Source organism: Chionomys nivalis, chromosome 11, assembly GCF_950005125.1.
Source record: "Chionomys nivalis chromosome 11, mChiNiv1.1, whole genome shotgun sequence".
In the NCBI taxonomy this organism is placed as follows: Eukaryota; Metazoa; Chordata; class Mammalia; order Rodentia; family Cricetidae; genus Chionomys; species Chionomys nivalis.
Window position 1 is genome coordinate 23916798 of NC_080096.1, and position 21367 is coordinate 23938164.

The 21367-nt window shown below is 48.7% G+C and overlaps 1 protein-coding gene across 7 annotated transcripts in view; it reads right to left on the minus strand.

The window, feature by feature from the left end:
- The window catches only part of Csmd2 (CUB and Sushi multiple domains 2), a 543351-nt gene that overhangs the window by 225527 nt on the left and 296457 nt on the right, over nucleotides 1-21367 (minus strand). For all 7 annotated transcript variants that reach the window (XM_057784126.1, XM_057784125.1, XM_057784122.1 and 4 more), the window contains 3 exons: nucleotides 17552-17673; nucleotides 2318-2421; nucleotides 1499-1611 (listed from right to left, as the gene is read on the minus strand). In XM_057784126.1, the coding sequence (XP_057640109.1) occupies nucleotides 1499-1611; nucleotides 2318-2421; nucleotides 17552-17673 (339 nt within the window). The remainder of the gene's footprint in view (nucleotides 1-1498; nucleotides 1612-2317; nucleotides 2422-17551; nucleotides 17674-21367) is intronic.

Sequence of the window (21367 nt, forward strand, 5' to 3'; positions counted from 1 at the left end):
AACCGATTAAGGACATGTGGCTATCAGGGGTCATTCCTGCCCCTGGATGGAGACATTCACAGGATTCATACTTGACACTGGTCACCCAAGCATCCTGTCTGGTGTTCTCCCTGCCCTAGCCCCAGGCTCTCTGTTCTGGGAAGACTGCGGTAGCTATCTTCACTCTGACCACACGGAGAAGTGAGCGTTAGTATTACAGGCCAGACTCCTAGAATCTGTTGAGTTGTTATAGTTCTGAATCCCTGCCTCTGAAACAGTCTTTGCAGGTGTCATCAAGATGGTGGCAGACTGAGTAGGGCAGGGGCAGGCCCCTAGCCTGCTGGTACCCTTATGAGAAGACATACACACACACACAAAACTGTGTATGGTGGCCCGAGAACTCATAGCCACCAGAGATGTGAGGAAAAGTGAAAGAGGGTGCTACTGTCTCAGAGGGAGCATGCCTTGCTGACATCTGGGTCCCAGATTTGCCACCTCCAGACAGGAAGCCATGCGTGTACAGGAACACATTGTTATTGCTTTAAGAGACCTGGTTTGCATGTGGATTTTGTTTGGTTCTGTTTTGTTTCTTTTGTTTTGTTTTTGTCAGTGACCCATAGCACCTCTTGTGTGCCTGGGGTCGAAACATAACAGGTCCTGGTTTGAGAAGAACCTTTAGTGTGCTAGGTAGGTAGTGTGTATGGGAGCCACCCTGAGGACATATGTCCCTCCTCTGTGTCCTCGCCTTGTCTCTCTAATAACCAGGGGATCATTTTTAGGACTTAGTGCCCACTTCCCTAGAAAGACGCCTGCTCCCTTTTCCCCATTCCCGTGGGCTGGGTGGGTAGCCATCTTGGATTAATTCCCATTTGTTCTGTCTCCCTACTAGAATGAAGACCACCTGGGGTAAGGCCTGGATCTCATAACAAGGGCTTAATCACTCACAGCATGACAGCTGCCTTCTTTCTGGGATCTCTCTTTTGAACAACAGGAGATTTGGAAGTTCATGAAGGGTGTTAACAGGGATACCCCATGGATCCCAGAGTGTGATGTTTCTTTAACAACAGTTACCAAAAGGAATGAAGACCCCTGTTGGCAGCTTCCTCAGGCCATCAACAATGGTGGCTATCTGTCCTCCTGTGTTCAACACAGCCACCCTTTTATCACAGGGTAGCTTGGGAGGCCACTGACCCCAGTTTAAAGATTTCAAAAATAGATGAGACTCAGCAAGTCTGCACATGCCAGGTATGAATTAGGGATGAAGCCCTTGCCCGTAGTTGGTGTAGGAGATCCCACACGCCAACTGAACTGTCGCAGGTAATCCTCAAAATCGTCTGGTACAATGGGATTGAGGAGCCCTGAGCAAAGAATGAGATGGAAGCTCAGACAGGTTAAATAATGTGTCTGAGGAGAGGCATGGAAGGGGCCACAATTTGAACCCAGGCTTCATGCTTGCGGATGGAAATCTCAAGTCTCCCCCTCCCCAGGTGAGCCTGCCAGGTTCCTTGGAAGCAGTTACCTTCGTAGGAAGCCTTGAATCCCAGGGAGCTGCCGCTGCTGTCGCTCTGGAAGAGGAGCCACATTTGATGATGGGTGCTGACGATGAGGTCTGGGACGGACGTACCTGTCAGGCTGTTGGGAGAGAGATACTTAGTGGTCTGCACCCTGCCAAGAGCCAAGGGAAAGCTGGAAGGAAGGCAAGAAGCCAGGCCTGCTCTGGGTCTATCACACTCTAAACTGGAGCTAGGCCACATGCACAAGACAGACATTTCCAGATCCCTTGTTGGGTTACTGGGTTAGGTGAAAGGGAACTGAATGGTTCCCCAAAGTAGAGGCCCAGCCCAGTGGAATTCCAGAACAGCTTGGTATGGCTTCCTTGGTAAGACTTTGTCATACTGGATTTCCTTGGCCCAGGAAAGATGGTCATTGTGTCTATGAAGCTGTCCATGTCTCAGACTGTTCTGGACATGTGGAAAGGTCCCAAAACACTTCCATAGTCTCAGTGGGAGGTTAGATCCAGGGACAGAAGTCACCTAGAGTAGAGATACTGGGAGGTGGCAGAAACAGGATGTTTCAAAGAAGCATTTGGCTGGTAGAAAGAGCCAGGCACACAGGAATGGCACCTTTGTTTGACTTTGCCCAACACTGCCCAGTCTGAACTTTATGGTCAGATTCTATGAAGTCTCTTCCCCTTGGCTGGGGTGGAGAGAGGCAGATGGATTATTGCAGACACCAGGAGCTCTGCAGGACACTGTCTCTACAGCCCTGGGTCTGGAGACCAGGGTGGGCTCTGTGAGCCTGTCTATCCCCCATCCAATCCAGACATACATACACTTACACGTAGAGGACTGTCTTCTGGTCCCCATCCTGCCCACCGTCCCCGACCGTCAGGGTGTCATAGCCCCTCTCTAAATCAAACTCTTCAAAGGCCAGCTTGATCACCTAGAGGAAGGAGCACAGAATTAGGGACCTGGCAGCGGCTGGGAGGAAGTCTCTGGAAGCCTCGCCTTGTCCTGACACACTCAAAGTCTCGGGGGGGGGGATCCCCCTTCCTCCACACACTGCCCATTTCAGTGCCATCCTGAGGAAAATGACTATTTCTCCATAGGCGATATGGTCCCTGGGGTCCCCTGATGTCTCTGAAGATGTCTGAGGCACATCTGGCAAGTTCTGGCAGCTGTCAAATAGCCACCAGGCACAGCTGGCAGACCACAAGATGATTGGATTCGTTCTTCATGCTTTCATGGCCAGAAATCCCCTTGGGCTTGGTGGCAGTATCAGGCCACATGTGGAATCTCAGCTCTGCTGCCCCCTGGGGCCTGGAGAAGACACCCCAGACTTCTCCTCTCTCCTCTACCGACTGTTTTCCATTTCCTCTGTTGGTTAATTTGTCGATGAAATGAATGCTCTTGGAAGGAGATTTTGCAAGATCTCTCTCTGTGTCTCTGTCTCTGTCTCTCTCAGCTTGCCTTAGTCCCATCTACCACAAATATTTACAAAAGCAGCTGCCATATACAGGCTGGGGTGGGTCCTGCCATTACCATAACACTGTCCCTGCCATGCATGCATGCCATTAGTATACCAGTGTCCCTGCCATACTTGATGTACGGGTTCCAAGAAATTCACTAACAACCCAGGGACAGGTACAACAGTGGGGATTGTGGAATGAGACAGCCTGTGGAGGAGAGAAGAAGGGGTGCTACACATGACTGAGGCCTCTGAGGGAATTTTGAAGGCTGTGGAGGACCCCGCCAGACCTCAAGGGTAGCTGGAGGGGGCAAGGGATACACTAAGAGGGAGTCCAGTGCACAGAACCTGAGCTACGGCAGAAGAGGAATGTTCTAGACAGGACTACAGATAGCAGGCGTGTCAACTGCCTTACTCTGGAGGCCATCTGGCTGGGCCTGCAGAGCACAAAGGTGACTCCAGAAGGTATAGAACTGCAGTTTGCCTGCAGCATAGTTCAAAGTCCCTCCCACCACCACAGGCTTTCTCCTCAGGGAGGTGACATCAGTCTGGCATGGAAATGACCGGCAGTTGTGAGCTGGGTAGTGAGGAGGGTTGAGGCCTTTGGCAGAGGAGCAATAGAGGAGATGGAAGAGAGGCCAGGCCCTAGTGACATTTGGGGATGTGTGACTGGGTGGACGTGGGGCTGGGATAGGGTGGGAAGAAGGAAAAGAAATCCTGGATGACTGACAGGTTTTTGGCTTAGTCAGTTGGGCAGTGGGTGGGGCCAATTGCTGATACTCAGAACCAGTGTCTAGCCGGGCCTTCTTTCTACCTCTTGTATTCTAATGCTGCTCCTCCCAGAGGCTGAAGCTGCCTTTTTGCTGTTGACACGACAAGCCAAGGAGGACTGATTTCCTATGTGATGGACGGCCTCTTCAGGTTTCTCGGCCCAAATCAGGCAGCCCAGTGGTCAGCCTGGAGGCCACCAGAATCTTCCTTGTATCACCTCATTTACTGCAGAAGCAAACTAAAGGTGCCCACAGTGGTGAGCCTGGTACCCTCCTCACAGACCCCTCAGCTTAGCCATGGGGTTCACAGAGGAAAGCAACTCTGGGGAGAATATTCCGGAGCACCCCTATCAGTTTCCATGCTGGCTGGGAGAAAGCCCAGGGGCTTCCTAGAGGAAACGAAGTCCTGGAGGCATTTGGAGAATTAACAGTTTGGGTGTGGGTGATAAAACAATCATTGGAGTAGAGGGAGAGCAGCTATGTGGAAATAGTGTGACTTGTCCAGAGACTTCTGTGTGTGCATGCATGGTATGCGTGTGTGCATGGTGCATGTGTGTGTATGCATGGTGTGTGTATGTGTCTGTGTGTGTGTGCAAGGTGCATGTGTGCATGGTGCATTGTGTGCATGCATGGTGCGTGTGCGTGCATATAGTGTGTGCATGTGTGTGTGCATGCTTGTTGAGGACAGAGGACAACCTCAAATGTTTCTCTAATAACAGCAACCGCCTCTATCACCTTTGTTTAAAGACAAGGTCTCTCACTGGCCTGGAGCTCACCAATGAGGCTAGCCAGGCCAACCAGCAAGCCCCAGGGAACCTTGGGATTACAGGTGTGCACCCTATCGACAGGTCCTAGGAATTATTAAATTCCTGTCCTCTGTACCAACTGGGCTGTCTCCCCAACCCCTGTCCAGAGACTTCTACAACTCAGTTATTTAAGCAAATGGGAAGCAGAGAGTGGTGACTTGGAAGCCGTAGGAGGAGCCAGGCTAAGAAAGGCTGTCTGCCATGCTAAGGATGTGGGCTGGCGTTCTAGAGACAATAGGGAACCAGTAAGAATGTTGAGGTGTCTGTGGTAGAAGCAACAGCATCGTGGGTGGTCTGCAACCCAGGAGACCAGTTCCTCTGCTTCAGAGAGGACCTGGTGAGGGAGGAAGTGCTAGAGAGATGGGATGGAATTCAACAGTCCATAGTGAGTGGCTATTCCTCCCTGGATTTCTGTCTGGAATGCTCTCCATCAGCGAATGGCATCATCAAATGGCCCCTTGTTTAGGCTGGAATATCCTCCCCATCTCTCATCCTCCACAGTCCTGTTATGCAAAATGATTTTTGGAGCATCTCATTATAGACTGACACATATATTGAGAGCCCTTCCACATCTGCTCCCTGTCTCATGGCTGACATGTCCAGCTGAGCTTGTGTCACCACGAACCCTTGGTCACCATGGGTGGCCGTGTTTTGGGAGGATGTGGAACCTGACCAGAGGAAGTAGGTCACCAGGGCCAGGACTTGAGGTACACAGTGTGGCCCTGCCTCCTGTTCTAGCTCTGCTCTCTGGTCTTTTGAGATGTAGGAAGTCCAGTCTCATGCCCCAGCCACTCTGGACCCCATCACAATGGTGTGTGCTGTAGCGTCTCAAACTGTGAGCTGAGAGGGAACTTCTCTGCTCTTACCGCTTCAGTCGGGAGAGCTGGTCATAGTGATGAGGGGGACTAAGACTGGTCAGCCTCAGAATGTGCTCGCTTCCTTCCCTGTCCCCACTGCTGCACCGGCAATGTCTCTGCCTGGGGCTTATGCCCTCTATACCCATGCCTGCCCATAGTTTAGGCTATGCAGAAGCTGAGAAAGCATCTGATAGCCTGGCACTTCCCCAGCCTTTTCTGATTCCTGCCACTAGACCGTGGGATCCCTCTCAGTGTTAGAATACAGGCTGGTCAGCCCTTTCTGTAAAGGGTCACATCGGAAACCCCTTTGAGAGTCGGGTGGTGGTGGCACACACCTTTAATCCCAGTACTTGGGAGGCAGAGGCAGGTAGATCTTAGTGAGTTCGAGGCCAGACTGGTCTACAAAGCAAGTTGCAGGACAGCCAGGACTACACAGAGAAACCCTGTCTCAAAAAAACCAAAAAAGCCAAAGAAATACCTTTGAGGATCACATACTCTCTTTCACATAGCCCTTCTCTATGCAGCATGAACACAGCCACACATGGTAGGTGCTTCAGTGGACGTGGTTGCGTCCCAGTAAAACTTTATAAAGCAAGCGATGAGCTTGATGCCCCTGGGTCCTAGTCTGCAGAGCCCTGGCATAGGAGGCTCACTGAGACGCCTAAGCATAGTCCTTAATCATCTTATATGATTTCTTCGCTACAACAGCTAAAGCTTACCATGAAGTTAACTATGTTCTAAGCGTATTGCACAAGTCTGCACATGTGAAAATCAAGATAGCTCCGATTTCACAGAGAGGAAAGCCCAGGCACAGAGAGGCGATGTGGTTTGCCTAGGCTCACACAGCCTGGTAGCCGAGTACTGTCGCCAGATAGGCTTCTTGTCACCGTGTTCTACTGCCTTGGAGCACCCCAGCAGGGTCTCACATGCACAAGGCAGAGGCGGTTGACCTACTCTCTCAAGCTGCTCTGGGTTCTCAGCTGGATCTGAGCAGGTGTTTGGCAAATGCACGCCACACAGAAAGCACCCCCACCCCCGGCCAGGCAGTGTGCCCAGCAGGAGGACCAGCTTCCCTCTGCAGGGTCTACAGCTCTGGCTAAACATGGTCACTGCATCCAGCCAGACCCGGGGCAAGGGACACCACTTACGAAGCCAGCTTTACAGAGGGAGTGCCTGACTACCAGACCCATAATGGGAAAGTACTGCTTTGAAGGGCAGAGCCTGGAGCCCTTAAATGACTCCCATCAGTGGCTCACACTGCCTTTGGACATGAACCACATCACGGAGTACTGATCAGGATGCAGGGGCTAATTACATCAAGAGGCAGGTTCAGCACACACGGACCGGCCTTCCAGCGGCCCCAGCACACAGGGTGCCCATGCTCTCCTTTGTTCTTTCCTCCTCCGTTTGGCCATTGTTTAAAGGCAGGATCCTATAATGACTCATTAACTAACATGCAGATCAATCAAGCTCACAAGGCCCCTTTGTGAGGCAGGAGAACCTTTGGGGGGAGAAGTAGGCACGATCGAGAGCCACATTTGCATCCAGCTCAGATGTCCAACTTAAGACCATTAGATAAGCGGATAAACAAATGTATCTTCTGGGACGCGCGGTTACCGCTATGCGCCACGCATGGAGCTAGTTGCTTCCATTAAGTTATCTCAGCACAACTTAGCGCAGGATCAGAAAGCTAGGATGCACGCAGACCAGTAGCACTGGGGAAGTGCAGGAGAGAAAAGGATGGGAGGGGCATCTATGGAAGAAGGAGAGGATGCATGGGGCCTTGCAGTGCAGAGGAGGGCACAGGCTCAGCAGCATATGGTGTGAGCAGTTCAGAGTAAGAAAGGAACAGGGAGGCCAACCGAGGCAGGGGTGGAGAACAGCATGGATGAAGCTGCAGTTGGGCGGTGCTCTGAGTCTGGAGCCCGCAGTTCAGATTGACTTCATGGTCAAGTAGAGGGGAAGCTGTGACTCAGAACAATGTGTAGACAGTAAGCGTGGAGACCCAGTGGGAGCTGGTGGGGGACCCAGGATGGGAGGAGGGGCTGGTAAAGCCAGGGTCTCTGACAGTAGCAAAGAGAGAGAAAGTCAGAAGGGGCTGCGGATGAGACCCTCAGTACAGGACAACCTCTCTTGATAATGGTGCTAAGTGTTCTTGAGCAGAGGAAGCCCAAGAGCCAGGCCCAGGACAAGCTCAACAGGGCTAAGCCTCTCTCCACTGAGTAGTGTGCCCACGGTGGGAGAGATAGGCACACTGGTGGCCTTGCTAGTCTTGCTTTTGGGGAGACTAGAGAACCAGGAACAGAGACACAAAGCCATGCTGGTAAGAAAGCAGAGGGAAGAAGGGGGAGCTGGGCATGTTGAAGTGATGGAGGCTTTATAGAGATGACTTTGGCATCTCCCCTGCCTGGAAGGGCGGAGAAGGCACAGGGACACACCTCTGAGGTGCCAGACAGAGGTCTTCAAGCGTCAGGCATGTCTTTCAACCAGAGTTCAAGGTATCTGACATTGGGGCTTCTGGGGTGGGTAACGGGAGCAGGAACAGAGCTTGGCTGGAAGAATGAGAATCGTGTTTATCACAGCCTGGCTGGCGGGGCCCTGAATGCTCCATAACATAAGGCTCCAGGTGTGCACGATGCTGCTCCAGGTGTTCTTTGTGAGGAATGGTCTTGGGAATCTGCGCCAGGACGGCCTCCCTTGGCATTTCTGATGGTGAGCCAAGTTCAAGGAATACCATGGTAGGCAGATATTATATTGGCACTAAGATGAATATGGCAAGAACTTGGGTGACCTGAACGCCTAAAGTTGGCCTGGCATTGCCCAAGGATACCACACAACTGTCTACCTCTCCTTGAATCTTCCAAGCTCTTGGGATGCTAGGTAGTGGGGTTCCTAATGTCTATCTAATGTATTGAGAAGGGAGGGCCCTCTGCCTGGCTCGCCTTTGCGACTGTGCTCTTGTCTCCACAGTGTGGAGTGTGGAACCTCCAGGTTTTTTGTTCCCGTGTTCATGCTGATGCAGATTCATGGGCATCCAAATACCCAAACAGCTCCCCCCTGCAGGCCTGGAACATTACCAGATCCTTTCTGAGCACAGCTAGCAGGAGCGACAGAGAGGCCACAGGTCCAAGAGGGACCTTCATGAGCTCAGCTGCCTGCAGAGCGTAACTGCTCTCCCAAGGAGGGGGCAGAGTGACGCATGTCCCAGTCCTCATGCCCCAGACCCACCTGCCATCATGCCTGCTCTTTGCAAAGGGAGCCATCCATGGTCTTCCACCCTGGCTCCATCCTGCCTAGCCAGAAGTACTCAGATCTCAATATCTGCCTCCTCTCACCTCTCTACTCTGAGTATCATTGCTTCCTCAGCCCTGGCCTACCCTTGGTCTCCAGTTCCCAGTCAATATCCCAAAGAATATCTCAAGATATTTCCATCCCTCTGTGTCCTGGGCCACTCGCTGCCAAGTCAAGGCATCTTTGTTCTCAGCCTCCAGTGACTCACCTCCTCCTGCCCACACCCCCAGCCCTGCTGTCTGTTTCACACCTAGGCTCCACTGTGACAAATGTCCTGCCTAGACCAAGGCCAGCCAACCCCTCAGTCTTCTTCCACTGTCCTTGCCAGGCATGTCCTAGCTGGGGAAGCCCTGTTTTCCCACCTGAGTCTCAACCTCCCTCCCCATGGCTCTTCCACGTGCCCAGATCCACTCAATCTCTCAGATCTCTTCTCATTTTCCAAGAAATTCTGTCCCTTCCTTAGGTTTCTATTCCTACCCACGAGCCAGCGATGACATCTGCCCCTCCCTCTCTCACCTAGATTCACGAGCACAGAGCAGTCATGGAGTGCACAGATGTACCCCACTGTCTGTTCCTCTCTTGCCCTGCATGGCATGTTCTTTCTTTTGTATTCTCTCTCTCTCTTTGGGTGTGCATGTGTGTATGGATGCATGTATGTATATGAGAGTAAGGATGCACATGTGTGTGAAGATGTGTGTACAATCATGGGTATGGGTTCATGTGTGTGCATGTGCCTGCTTACATCTCTCTCTCTTTCTATGTGTGTGTGCATGTGTGTATGGATGCATGTATGTATGAGAGTAAGGGTTCACGTGTGTGTGAAGATGTGTGTACAAGCATGGGCCTGGGCTCATGTGTGTACATGCCTGTACACAAGCATACATGGAGACAAGAGGACGGCCTCGAGTGATCCTCCTGAGCCATCTACCTTGTTTGTTGGGACAAAGTCTCTCATTGGGACCCAAGGCTCTCTAATCTGTCCAGGCTAGCTAGCCAGCAAGCCCCAGGGCTGGAATTATGAAAATAATCACACACCATTATGCCTGGCTTTTAATATGGGTTTTGCAGCTGAAATTTAGGTTTTCACGGCTTGCAAGGCAAGCACTCTCCCAAGCTGAATTATCAACTTCTAGTCCCTCATTGGCTCAAGCTAGCTGTTCATTTGTTCACTCAATTAGTAGATGTTGAATGCCTATGGTGTGTCAAGCACCCTGCCCATCAACTAAGATACCGTGTTGAATAAGAGCTGCCCCTATCGCCACTCTTACCCCGATCAGTCACTGTACCCATCCTATCCTCTGTACCTCTCATCTGCCCCCGTTTGATGGCACCACCTTCCCACTTTGTTAAGGGCACCGGCCTCCTAAATGGTCTTGCTTCCTTGGTATACCTTCTGCCCCCCTCCACTGCTGCCCTGGGAATTTCGTCCAAGTTCCCTCACTCCAAGGCTGTTCCGATTCACCCTACCCTGCTTATTCTACAGCACCACACCCAGAAGCTCCCATCTGCACCTTTCCAGTCAGTAGCAGACAGCGTCACAGCTATGACTGTGGACACTGGAGCCAGAAAGATGGAGGTTGGACCTGCCACTTCCCGACCATGCGTGCTAACCATCTCCAACCTTTAACTGAGCAGTACTCCAGTTTTCTCACCCATCTGGTAGGTCTGTTAAAAACTAATCCATTATGCAATTAAGAAAATGCAATGGATCGTATATATAGAGGGATTCATTTGCTCAATGGCTGGCACAGAATAGATGTACAGTAAAAGCTATAATTGTTAATTCACGACAGTCTGATACATTCAGCTTCGCATTCTTTGGCTTCGGGATAGAATCTAAACCGCCGGACTGAGCTCGTGGGTGACTCTTGATGTGGCTCTTGTTTGTCCTTCCTTCAGTGGCTGATCCAGGGTGGGGGAATAACTTGCATTTTCAGAGGCTGCTCCAACCTCAGCACCATTGCATGGGCTCTGCCCTGTGCTCCCTCCTAGTTACCCATCCTTACAGCCCTGCTCAAAGGACTCCTTTGTGAGAGTACCTCTGACACACTAGTTAGTGACGTCTTTCTGGGTTTCCCCCAGTACCCCGGCCCCCCTTCCAGCCGGCCTTCTTTGTACTCTAGTTTTTAGCTCACGCACCCATCTTTACTGCTAGCAACCTCAAGCAGACGGTGTACCTGGAGTCGGTGACCAAGCAGATGGCCATCTCTTAAAACCCACTGGGGACTTAGTCACCGGGCTTTTCTGCTGAAGGAGATGTCTTGGGGTGGCTCCCCTAGGTACCACTTCCAGGAGCAGCTTAGAAAGTGGGCACTTGCCCCTCTGCCAGCAGGAGGCCAGTCCACTTCAGTGTTGCAGCTTTGAGATATCGGCCCAAGTCCTCCTTGTTGCAGGGTGTGCGCCCTGGCTCTCCTCCCACCCAATACCAGGGCCCTGGGGTTTCTTTGAGATTTACAGAGAAAGCTTGTCTTGCTCTCTCAACCCTTCTGGTCTTCCTCAGCCACTTCTGGAAACTTCTTTAAGACCTGTAGAGGTGCTAGGAGCAACCTTCTTTTTGGAAGGACCTTCTTTCTCTTCAGAGAACCTCACTCCAGGAGCTGAGGCCGGAGCAACCTCTTCTTTGACATGTGGTAGAAGAGCCAATATGGGGTCCCAAGGCTCCATACATGCTGAAGCTTTGCTTAATGAGGGACACAAAGTGTTCCTCAGAGAATTTCTTTTTTTTTCTTTTTTTGGTTTTTCGAGACAGGGTTTCTCTGTAGCTTTGGTGCCCGTCCCGGAACTAGCTCTTGTAGACCAGGCTGGCCTCGAACTCCCAGAGATCCGCCTGCCTCTGCCTCCTGAGTGCTGGGATTAAAGGCGTGCGCCACCACCGCCCGGCCCTCAGAGAATTTCTAAGCCTCGTCGAGACTTTCTCCTACCATAACCTTCACGTTCAAAACAAAACCAAGCTAACGTCTTTGACTATGTTGAGGAGGAACCCTCTGTCCAGCCACCTAACAACCTTACAGTAGCAAGCTCGTGTGGTCCACTCTCACTCCACGTGGCTGTGGCAGCCCTTCCCTGTCAAACAGTTTCTCTACAATGCAAGGTAGTAAAACGTGGGTCTTTCCTTGTTAGATGCTGTGGAGGGGAACCAGCTTCCTGTGTTTTCTGTGCTCTGACCTTAGGCACTTGAACTAAAAGATTTTGAAATGTTGACTAAAACTTAAAAACAAAACAATTTAAAAAGTTCCTTAAAATGATAGAGACTGAAAGCTATCATTCTTCAATTCCTATGTGGAAGCCCCTTGGGTTTTATTGGGGGTCAGGCCTTCTAGAGTGGTAGGTAAGGTAAATGGGGTTCTAAAAGGGAGTCCTAGAGAGAGAGGCATGGTGTTCTCACAGAAGGAGGAGCTGGAGGAGCAGGCAGCAGTCTTGGAGGGCTCCTTTGTATGCAGAGAGGTAAGGGCAAAGAAGGACAAGATCAGTAGGGGGCTTACAAGCCTGATAGAGTCCTCTGCAGAAGCCAGATCTGCTAGCAACCTGATCACATCTGCTACCCAGCAGACCTTCGAGGAAATGAAGGTCTGCTGTCTAAGGCCCTCTGCCTGGAGTGTGGCCATTTTGTTGGAGCAAGCATGGGGACTCCGAGAATGACTTGGCGCTCACAGCCAGCCTTGGCCTTGAGTGCATTGTTGAAATTTAGGGACCTGCAGTTTTGGTTTCAGGAACTTCTGAAGAAGGGTCAGGAGCCAGACGCCAGAGTTCCCCAAGGTGGGGACACCCCTGTGTAAAGCAGCAGGGGGGTTAACTAGAAATCAGTCTGTGGGTGAACCATCAATCAGTCTGTCTGCTCTCACCTGGCCTATCTGCCCTGTGAGCGGAGCAGAAAGCGGCCAAGCTCAACCCTTGACACTGACAGGGCATGAGGACAAGGGGCCCTTGCACGGGACTTTTTATGTTTCTTATGCAGTTTGAAACCTTTGTGGTAAAAACATAAATCTGAATGGGTTATAGCCGGAGGAACTCCAGCACCAGGCAGAGGCCAATACAAACTCCCCATGCAAACACACAACAAAGGAAAAGAAAGCAAGTTCTGCCTTGGTCTCAAATATTTCCCAAAGTTTATGACTATTCTAGTCATATAGTCAGAAGTCAAACAGCATAGATTGAAACACGGTTCTGGGAGTCATGGGAGGTGAAAACTGACCCCCACATCAAATGTACAGACTTCATATCAACAGACACAGAATACAAAAGAGGCTTCGTTAGAAACCTATGTAGGCTCTCAGCGTCCAAGGACGGGGAAATGTGATCAAGAACATGTCACAAAGGACCAGTGATGGCTCTACAAGTGAATGTTATTTACGATTGGTCTTCAGTGAGTGAATTTAACATCTAGGAAGAGAATAAGCGACCAGAGGAGAGGGAAAAATGTGAATCGAAGAAACACAAGACACACAGAGAAAAGTGAACTTTTTTTTTTTGGAGACAGGGTTTCTCTGTAGCTTTGGAGCCTGAAACTAGCTCTTGTAGACTAAGCTGGCTTCGAACTCAGAGAGATCCGCCTGCCTCTGCCTCCCGAGTGCTGAGATTAAAGGAGTGTGCCACCAGCGCCCAGCTGGAAAATGAACTTTTTTTCCAACCCCTTAAAAAAAGGAGGGGGGCAATAAAGATGAAGTGACAGTGAGAAAGATAATGGCTAAACACACGGCTAAACACTTCAAGGACTGGAGGAGAGGCGCAAGCCACAGATCCAAGAAGCTTGGTGAACTCACAGGAAGCTGTGTGAGATGCCCACATCTGGACATGGGCAGTGAAATGCCGGGCAGGAAGGATGAGGAGAAGGTCAGGAAGTAGACAGAAATGGCACCATGCAAGGACGTGACGACAAGCTGGGAGTGAATACAGCAGAGTGATAAATACACCTGCAGAGAAACTGTCGATTTAAACATCCGGGGTCTGCTCCTAAGAGCTGGCTAAAGAGACCATCCCAAGACGGAAGAGAACTCAGAAAGCTTGCTGGCAAGGGGAACGCGGCTGCAACATCAAGGTGATGGAGCAGGAAGAAGGAAATTCTCTGGAGTAGGACCGTGATGGAAGCCACTGGAAACTGGGAGGCGGTGAACACACAGGGAAGTCTGAACCAGAAGCCTGAACCAGTGCTGGTTTATTAAGCAGTAACACGGGCAGTGCGTGGGAGGCCATGGTGTGATTCGGAAACCCCTGCAGCAGGGAACAGCCCGGCCACTCGAGATGCAGTGTTTTCAGAGCCCTGACCTCTCGGGAAGAAGGAAACACGAGATTATAAAACTTGGGATTTATTAAATGCATATGCATATTGCCAGAGTTTTTAAGTGAACTCTAATAGACAGAACCGTATGATTAAATAAAATGATTAAATAGTCTGAATTCTCTAGTTAAAAGATTATTAGTTTAAAAAAAAACCCAGCTATACACAAAACACCAAGAAGTATGAAGTAAAGGTTGAAAGTGATTGAATAGAATAATGAGAAACTTGATCTAATTGCTGGGGGTGGGGAGTGGGGAAGTGTCAAGGAAAAAATCACCAACAAGAGAGAGTCACTACATAATTCTTTTGAAATAGTTGATCTACCAGGAAAGCGTGCAGTGTTCACCTTGTGTCTCTAATTACACAGTCGCAAAATACAGGACACAAGAATCGACAGAACTTCAGAGAAAAATAGACAGACACAGTCACAGTGGGGGATTTTAATATCTCTCCATCATAGGGCATTGATTAAGAAGGCAAAAAAAGTCAATTGAGACATAAGACACACACAACCAACAAGCTTGATGTGGTGTTGAAATTACAACACAAAAGCTGCAAAATGTACCTTGAAAAAAACATGTTTTTTCAAGCACCCATAGAACACGTTGAAAATAACCACTTCTGATCCAAAAAAAATACACCTCAATTGATTTCAAGTGATTCAATATATAGTTTTTCCTAAACATAAACTTTATAACCAGAACTTTATAATCAGAAGATTTTCGTTGTTTAAAAGTCCAGATATATTTCTAAATAACTCATGATTGAAAGAGGAACCAATTATGGAAAATGGAAGATATTCAGAACAGGGCTAGGGGTGTAGATCAGTGGAAGAGCATTTACTTAGCATGGGTGAGGCTCGGGGTTCATTCTTTAGTACCAAAGTTAGAATGGAAATTAGAAAGGGGTGGTGGTGGTTGTTCAGTGGTTAAGAGCACTTGCTGTACTGGCAGGGGACCTGGGTTTGGTTCCCAGCACCTACATGGTGACTTCAGTTCCAGGGGATCTAATACCATCTTCTGACCTGGTGTGGAAGGTCCTTCTTTCCATGTGTTGCTTTTATTGGTTAATGAATAAAGAAACTGTCTTGGGCCTGTGATAGGGTACAGCAGAACGAGGTGGGGAAAACTAAACTGAATGCTGGGAGAAGAAAGGTGGAGGGAGAGAGAAGCTATGTAGCCCAGCCGGAGCCAGACAGAACTTTAGCTGGTAAGCCACTGCCACATGGGGATACACAGATTAATAGAAATGGGTTAAATTAATATACGAGTTAGCCAATAAGAAGCTAGAGCTAATGGGCCAAGCAGTGATTTAATTAATACAGTTTCTGTGTGGTTATTTCAGGTCTAAGCTAGGTGGGCGGCAGGGAACCAACAAGTGCCCCCAACACTGACCTCCTCAGATGCCAGGCACACACACACACACACAGATGAAATATCCAAATATAAAATATAAATAAATAAATCTTAAAATACAAATCAAAACCTAGGGACTATCAGAACTAAATGTTGGAATTATGTGTTCTTTCCAAATATATGTATATGTGTTGCTTATATAAATTTGTAGAAGTATAGTCAAAATAATCCTTAGAGAAAAATTTGTAGCTTTAGATACTGAAATAAGATTGAAAATAATGGACTAAGAAGGAATAATAAAATGCTAGACGAAAAATAAAATAAAACCGAATACACAGAAGGTAAGAAAATATGGAGAACAGAAACGGAGGAAACAAAATGTTTTTAAAGGCATGGCAACAAAATCAAACTCAGTTCTTTGGAGAGATCAGCAGGTATGGAGCTTTTGACAATACTGAGTTTTTTTTAAAGATGTAAATCAAAAAGGGAAAATAACACAAAAGCACAATATTAACAGATATCAGTAAGCATAACTGTACACAGAATACTTTTATAATACTTTTGAAATTTTAGTTAAATGAACTCAAGACAGAAACAACTGACCTAGATTACTCCTTAGTCATCACAGATATTGAACCTGGAGTCTAATCCCCCAGCACCAGATCCAGACATTTTGGCTGAAAAAGCCCACGAAACTTTGAAGGCAAAAGTTATTGCAATTTTCCCCTGACAATCCCAGGAGGCAGAGGGAAACACTTTTCAAACTATTTTATGAAGCCAGCATTTTTTTTTTGATGCAAACTTTTGGCAAAGATAAAATAAAAGACCAGACCTCAAAAAACAGAAACACATTATTAAATAAGATTAAATTATTATTAAATTAAAGATGGATGAGCATGACAGTGTCCACACTTAAGTGGTGAGTAGAGGACCTAGGAATGAGGCCGGTAACGCTGTGAGAGCCCAACAAACACTACTCACTACAGAATGAGAATCAAGGAGCAGAACAAAGATGGTATCATGGGTGTGAGATGTTGTTTGATAAAATTCAGCATCCGTCCTCAATAAAAAGCCTTGGTCAACTAGGATGGGAAAGATACTCCCCCAAGCCTCAAAGGAGACTTTCTATATTAAAAAGAAACATTCTCCAGGAAACATCACACAGAACAGTGAAGAAACAGATTTCAATCAACATCAATCCACCACCATCACAAATGATAAACAGATGGGATAGAAGAGATGAAACCGTCATTCTTTGCAGATGTCAACTGCCTATAAACACAGTCAGTGCCAAGGAAATCTCGGATAAGTGGTCTCAAGATATTTATTCTTTATAAAGAAAAATCAAAGTACAAAAATTGATTACATTTTTGAATGAGCATCAAGAAACATGTAGTGATGGATTTTGAGAGTCATGATTTATGTTTATACGAATCATACTGTTATATTAATGAGACATAAGATATAGATAGTATTTAGGAGCAAATATATCAAGAAATGAGTAAGAGTTGTAATAGGGACAAATATATTGAGAGTCATTAAAGAAACCCTAAGCAAATAGAAAGGTATACCATATTCATGGACCAAAGGACTCCATATCAACAAATCAGACAGAATTCAAATGATCCAGACAGGCTATTGTGGACCCTGGCAAGAGTGTTACATTTTTGAAAGATAACAAAAATATTTGGAATTGTAAAAAACCAAAAACCCAAAACAACAACAACAAAAGCCCTCCCGTGTGACAGGAATGAATACATGGAAGGTTCTGGATGACAGAGAGTAGGACTGCACACAACCTAGAAAAATGGTGAGGGAAGTTCATTAAAAAAACAAGATTCCACGCATGTGCAGTTCAAATACTGGCACATGAAGCTTTGTACTCTAGGGACACACAGTTGAGTATAATAAACAAGCAATGCACAAGAATAACAAACACACTTCAGGCCATGGCTGTGTCTGACGGTGCTGAGGATGGGAGACGGTCGGTCTGGGTGGAGCGCCAACAAGATAGCTGATTTCTTTTCTGCTTCTTATGCAGGGACAGGGATACTCAGTGTTTCTTGGATTAATGTTATTTATATCCTCCTTATGGCTTATCATGTTTTCTTAAATTCAATAAAAGCAAATGGAGGCTCTCTGCAGAGAAGTTACCACCTGGAGGTCGGTGGGTTGGCAGGCCCTTGTGGGCAATCTGTCCCTAACCTGCACCTGCCCACAGGACCCTGATTCCCCACTGTGGGAGCCTTACCTTAGCGGGGTTGAGTGCTGTGATGATCCACACACAGTGGGCATTGTTATCATACTGGATGGGGAAGTTGGGGGAGGTGATGATGCCCGAGGGGCCTCGGAGGTGGGCATCACACATCCGGGCTGTGGAGAGGAGGCAAGATAGACAGTTCAGTTTAGAGCAGATACAGCCCTTCCCATCTCCCACGCACAGCCCAGAAGCGACGCCACCTGGACAGATTCTACCCAGGATCCACCTGCTTCCAGCACCCATGCCCACCTTTCCCAGCAGGCTCAGAGGACACCACAGTGCCTGGAGCACTGTCTTATGGGCAGTGATGAACTGCCAAGGTAGACTCAACACTCTCTGGAAGTCTGTTCTTCCTCCCCAGCTCCACCGAGAGAAGGCAGCTCACCTTCCTAGAGAGTGTGCAGACCAGGACTGGGTGGGTCATAGGCACCTAGGGACGTGCCGAGCATCCTGTGCCATCCCTTCTTGTGGCTTATTTTTCCAAACCAGTGATGTGCTGCACTGAGCCTCTAGACTGCGTGGCTAGTAGCCTGACTTCAGTCCTTTCCTCTACCGCCTTGTGGGCTTCCCAAACTAGAGTCTCAGGATGTCCTAGTGAGGGCCACCCTACTGGGCTCAGCATGCCTGTGCCTGGGGACTCTACCAAAAGGCCTGCCTCGGCCCAGCTCCAGTCACTGGAGTGGCTTCAGAGGCAGCCTGCTGCTCCTCTCCTCCATTCCCTACTCAGCCCAGGCCTTGGAACAGGCTTTTGACTGGAAGCGTAAAGACTCAAGGTGAATCAGAAGTGCTCTCCTCAAGTAGATATAAAGTGTTATCAATCACGGCTTAATCTAATTAAGCTCTTTAAAATAGCTTTGAAACTAATTAGATTAAGGGGTGATTGATCTCATTTAAGGTTCCACGTTGGGTCTAGGTGTTGGCTGCCTTTTGAAACCATGTGCTCGGAGTCCTAGCCACCCCATTTTTCAACGTTAGCACACGGCTATTTTAATAAAGGGCTCCGTGAGCCTGGGCTGTCATCACCCACATGGCAATTCATTCCAATTGCAGGCAGAGTGCCTAAGAGTAAAGATGGAGTGCGCAAACTCAATAGGCCTAAGCATGTGAAATGGGCGTGCTGTCAGAGTTGCTTGTGGTTGATGACCTCAAACTTCTGGAAGTTCCTCTGTGTGAAGCCAGGCACGACAAAGCTCCAGGCTTTCCCAGAGAGCCCCTCCCTGAGGGGTCTGAGAAGCAGGACCCAGGGCCCCCTCCCAAGTATAATGAATCGCTACTCATTGTGTGCGTTGATTTCCACGCTCATTAGTTCCAACATTTATTATAGGCCAGCCAGAATCTGGGCTAACAAAAAATGTCAGCAGGGCTCTGCCTCTCTCAAGGACCACAACCAAAGCTGGCGGCATACGTGAGACCCCGAAAGCCCTCACATACGAGCACAGCAGGCATAGTTGCAGGGCTGTTTTGAGGGGCTCTGGGTCAGCACTAGTGTCCCTCCACCCAACAACTGAGTTAAATATGGATCGAGTTTATTCTTTGTGCCTGTGTGAAGTTTCCTGGGTGTGCACAGACCAGAGGTCAATGCTGGGCAGATTTCTCCATTGCTTTCCAGCTTAGTTATTGAGACCGAGTCTCTCAACTCATCGGAACCCAGAGCTCACTGATTTGGCTAGGCTGGCTGGCCAGCAAGTCCCCAAAAACCCCTAGCACTGGGGTTACAGGTGTGCACTGCCACACCCAGCCTTTGCATGGGTCCTCATGTTTGTGCGACAACTACCTTATCCACCGAGCCACCTCCCCAGCCCCTGAACTGGGTTTTGACACCCCAGTCCCCAAGCTCTCCTATGTATCCAACTGCTCCTCTCATTTTGTGGTCACACTTGGGGAGGATGGCACAGATGAGGACAGGCCAGCCCTGGGGTCTCAGCAACTTCGCCTTTCCAGTCTAAATCTAGCTGTTCAGGCCGGAAGGAGTGAGGACCCCCTGTCTGCCCCTGACTCTTTCTCTTCCAAGTGGAGCAGGTGAGAGCATCTCAGTGAGTTCTGGTGTGAAATTATACTTGACAGACAGGAAGACTCCTGTGCTAGGGACAGGATTCAACAAACGGGTCCGAGGTTTGCCAGACTCAGCGTCACAGGAAGACGCCTGTGCTAGGGACAGGATTCAACAAAGGGGCTCTGCCAGACTCAGTGTCACAGACAGGAAGAATCCTGTGCTAGGACGGTCTCAGGTCCCGGGTCTGTGAGACTCAGTGTCACAGACAGGAGACTCCTGTACTAGGGACGGTCTCAGGTCCTGGGTCTGTGAGACTCAGTGTCACAGACAGGAAGAATCCTGTGCTAGGGACAGTCTCAGGTCCCGGGTCTGCCAGACTCAATGTCACACTCACTTCCTTTCTCTACAGTCAGGATTACCTCCCAGGTTACGGAGTGCTAGTCTAGCTTTCTTGAGGCTTCTATGTGTGTCTCTAACGACATTCATTCAGGAGTACGTGGGTGTCTTACTCAATCACTTCCCACTTTAGCTTTTGAGAGAGAATCTCTTACTGCGTCTACAGCTTGCCAATTTAGCTACGCTGGCCGACCAGCAAGTTCCACCTCCCCACTTGCTCTGCCTCTTTAGTGCTGGGACTACAGGTACATGTGGCTACACACAGCTTTCTTTTTTCTTTTTCATATTGGTTCTGGGGTATTGAAGTCAGGTCCTCATGCTTGTGTGACAAACACCGTACTGACTGAGCCACCTTCCAGGGAGCCCAGGGAGCTTCTCTACAGAGGCTTTGCTGTCTGATATGATCCTCACCTTTACAAAGAGGACCTGAGGATTCGGTGCTCTAGCCCTGCAGAGCATCCTCACACAGCTTCCCTGGCAGCATCTCCCACCTCTTTCGGGAAGTCTGATTTTGCTGCCAAAAGACTCGATTTATCCTGTGCTTGTTTCTAAGAATTAGATGGTATTTGCAGTGTGTTAAAATATGCCGAAGGTAATTAGAGAGAATAGGTCAAAAGGCATTTACTACTTTAAGGACTTGGAGGGGTTTAATTAAAATATTACAGTCTGTAGATAGCACTGAGTACCTTAAGACTGGTTAAGGATGGAATCTCAGCTGCTTTTTCTGTCTGCTGTCTACGCAAGGTCAGGCAAGGGTTGCACCAGACAGACAGACAGCTTCCCTCTGAGCAGCCAGCTCCAGGGATCCCACCAGCAGATGGAGAGCTCCTTGCTGTGACCCAGATGGGCTGGCCAAATGGCAGTTTCTCAGTGTCTGGATCAATGAATGAATATATCTTCCCATTTTCCTATTTGCAATTTCCCTGTCTAGCCTATTCCCCAAAGACTCCTGCCCATCTTCTAGGGTTCCCACTCTTTCCTTGGGACATCACTGTGCTATATGGCTGGAAACAGGACCACCTGGACCCACAGCCAATTCTAGACTCGAAATAGTATGACTGCAAAGCAGGGAACCAATTCAAGAGCAAGAAATACGCAGTGCAAATGCCCCATCTCTAGCTTCTAGCTTCTCCTGAAATCTGATTGCTACCTCGATTCAGGCTGCCTGTTCTTGCTACTCCTACGACTGACCTCTCTCCATCCCTGAACACAATTCCCAGCTCACACAAGTTAGTTTTTTTTTTCTTTTTTGACAAGGTCTTGTTACAGTAGCCTAGGCTGACCTGGAACTTCGGTCTCTTGCCTTAACTTCCCCAGTGCGCTATTACACCTGGCCTCCCACTACCCATTCAAAGGTCAACAAATCCCCACTGTAGTGCAACATCCTCCGAAGCCTCCTGCCTAACAGAAGTCTTTCT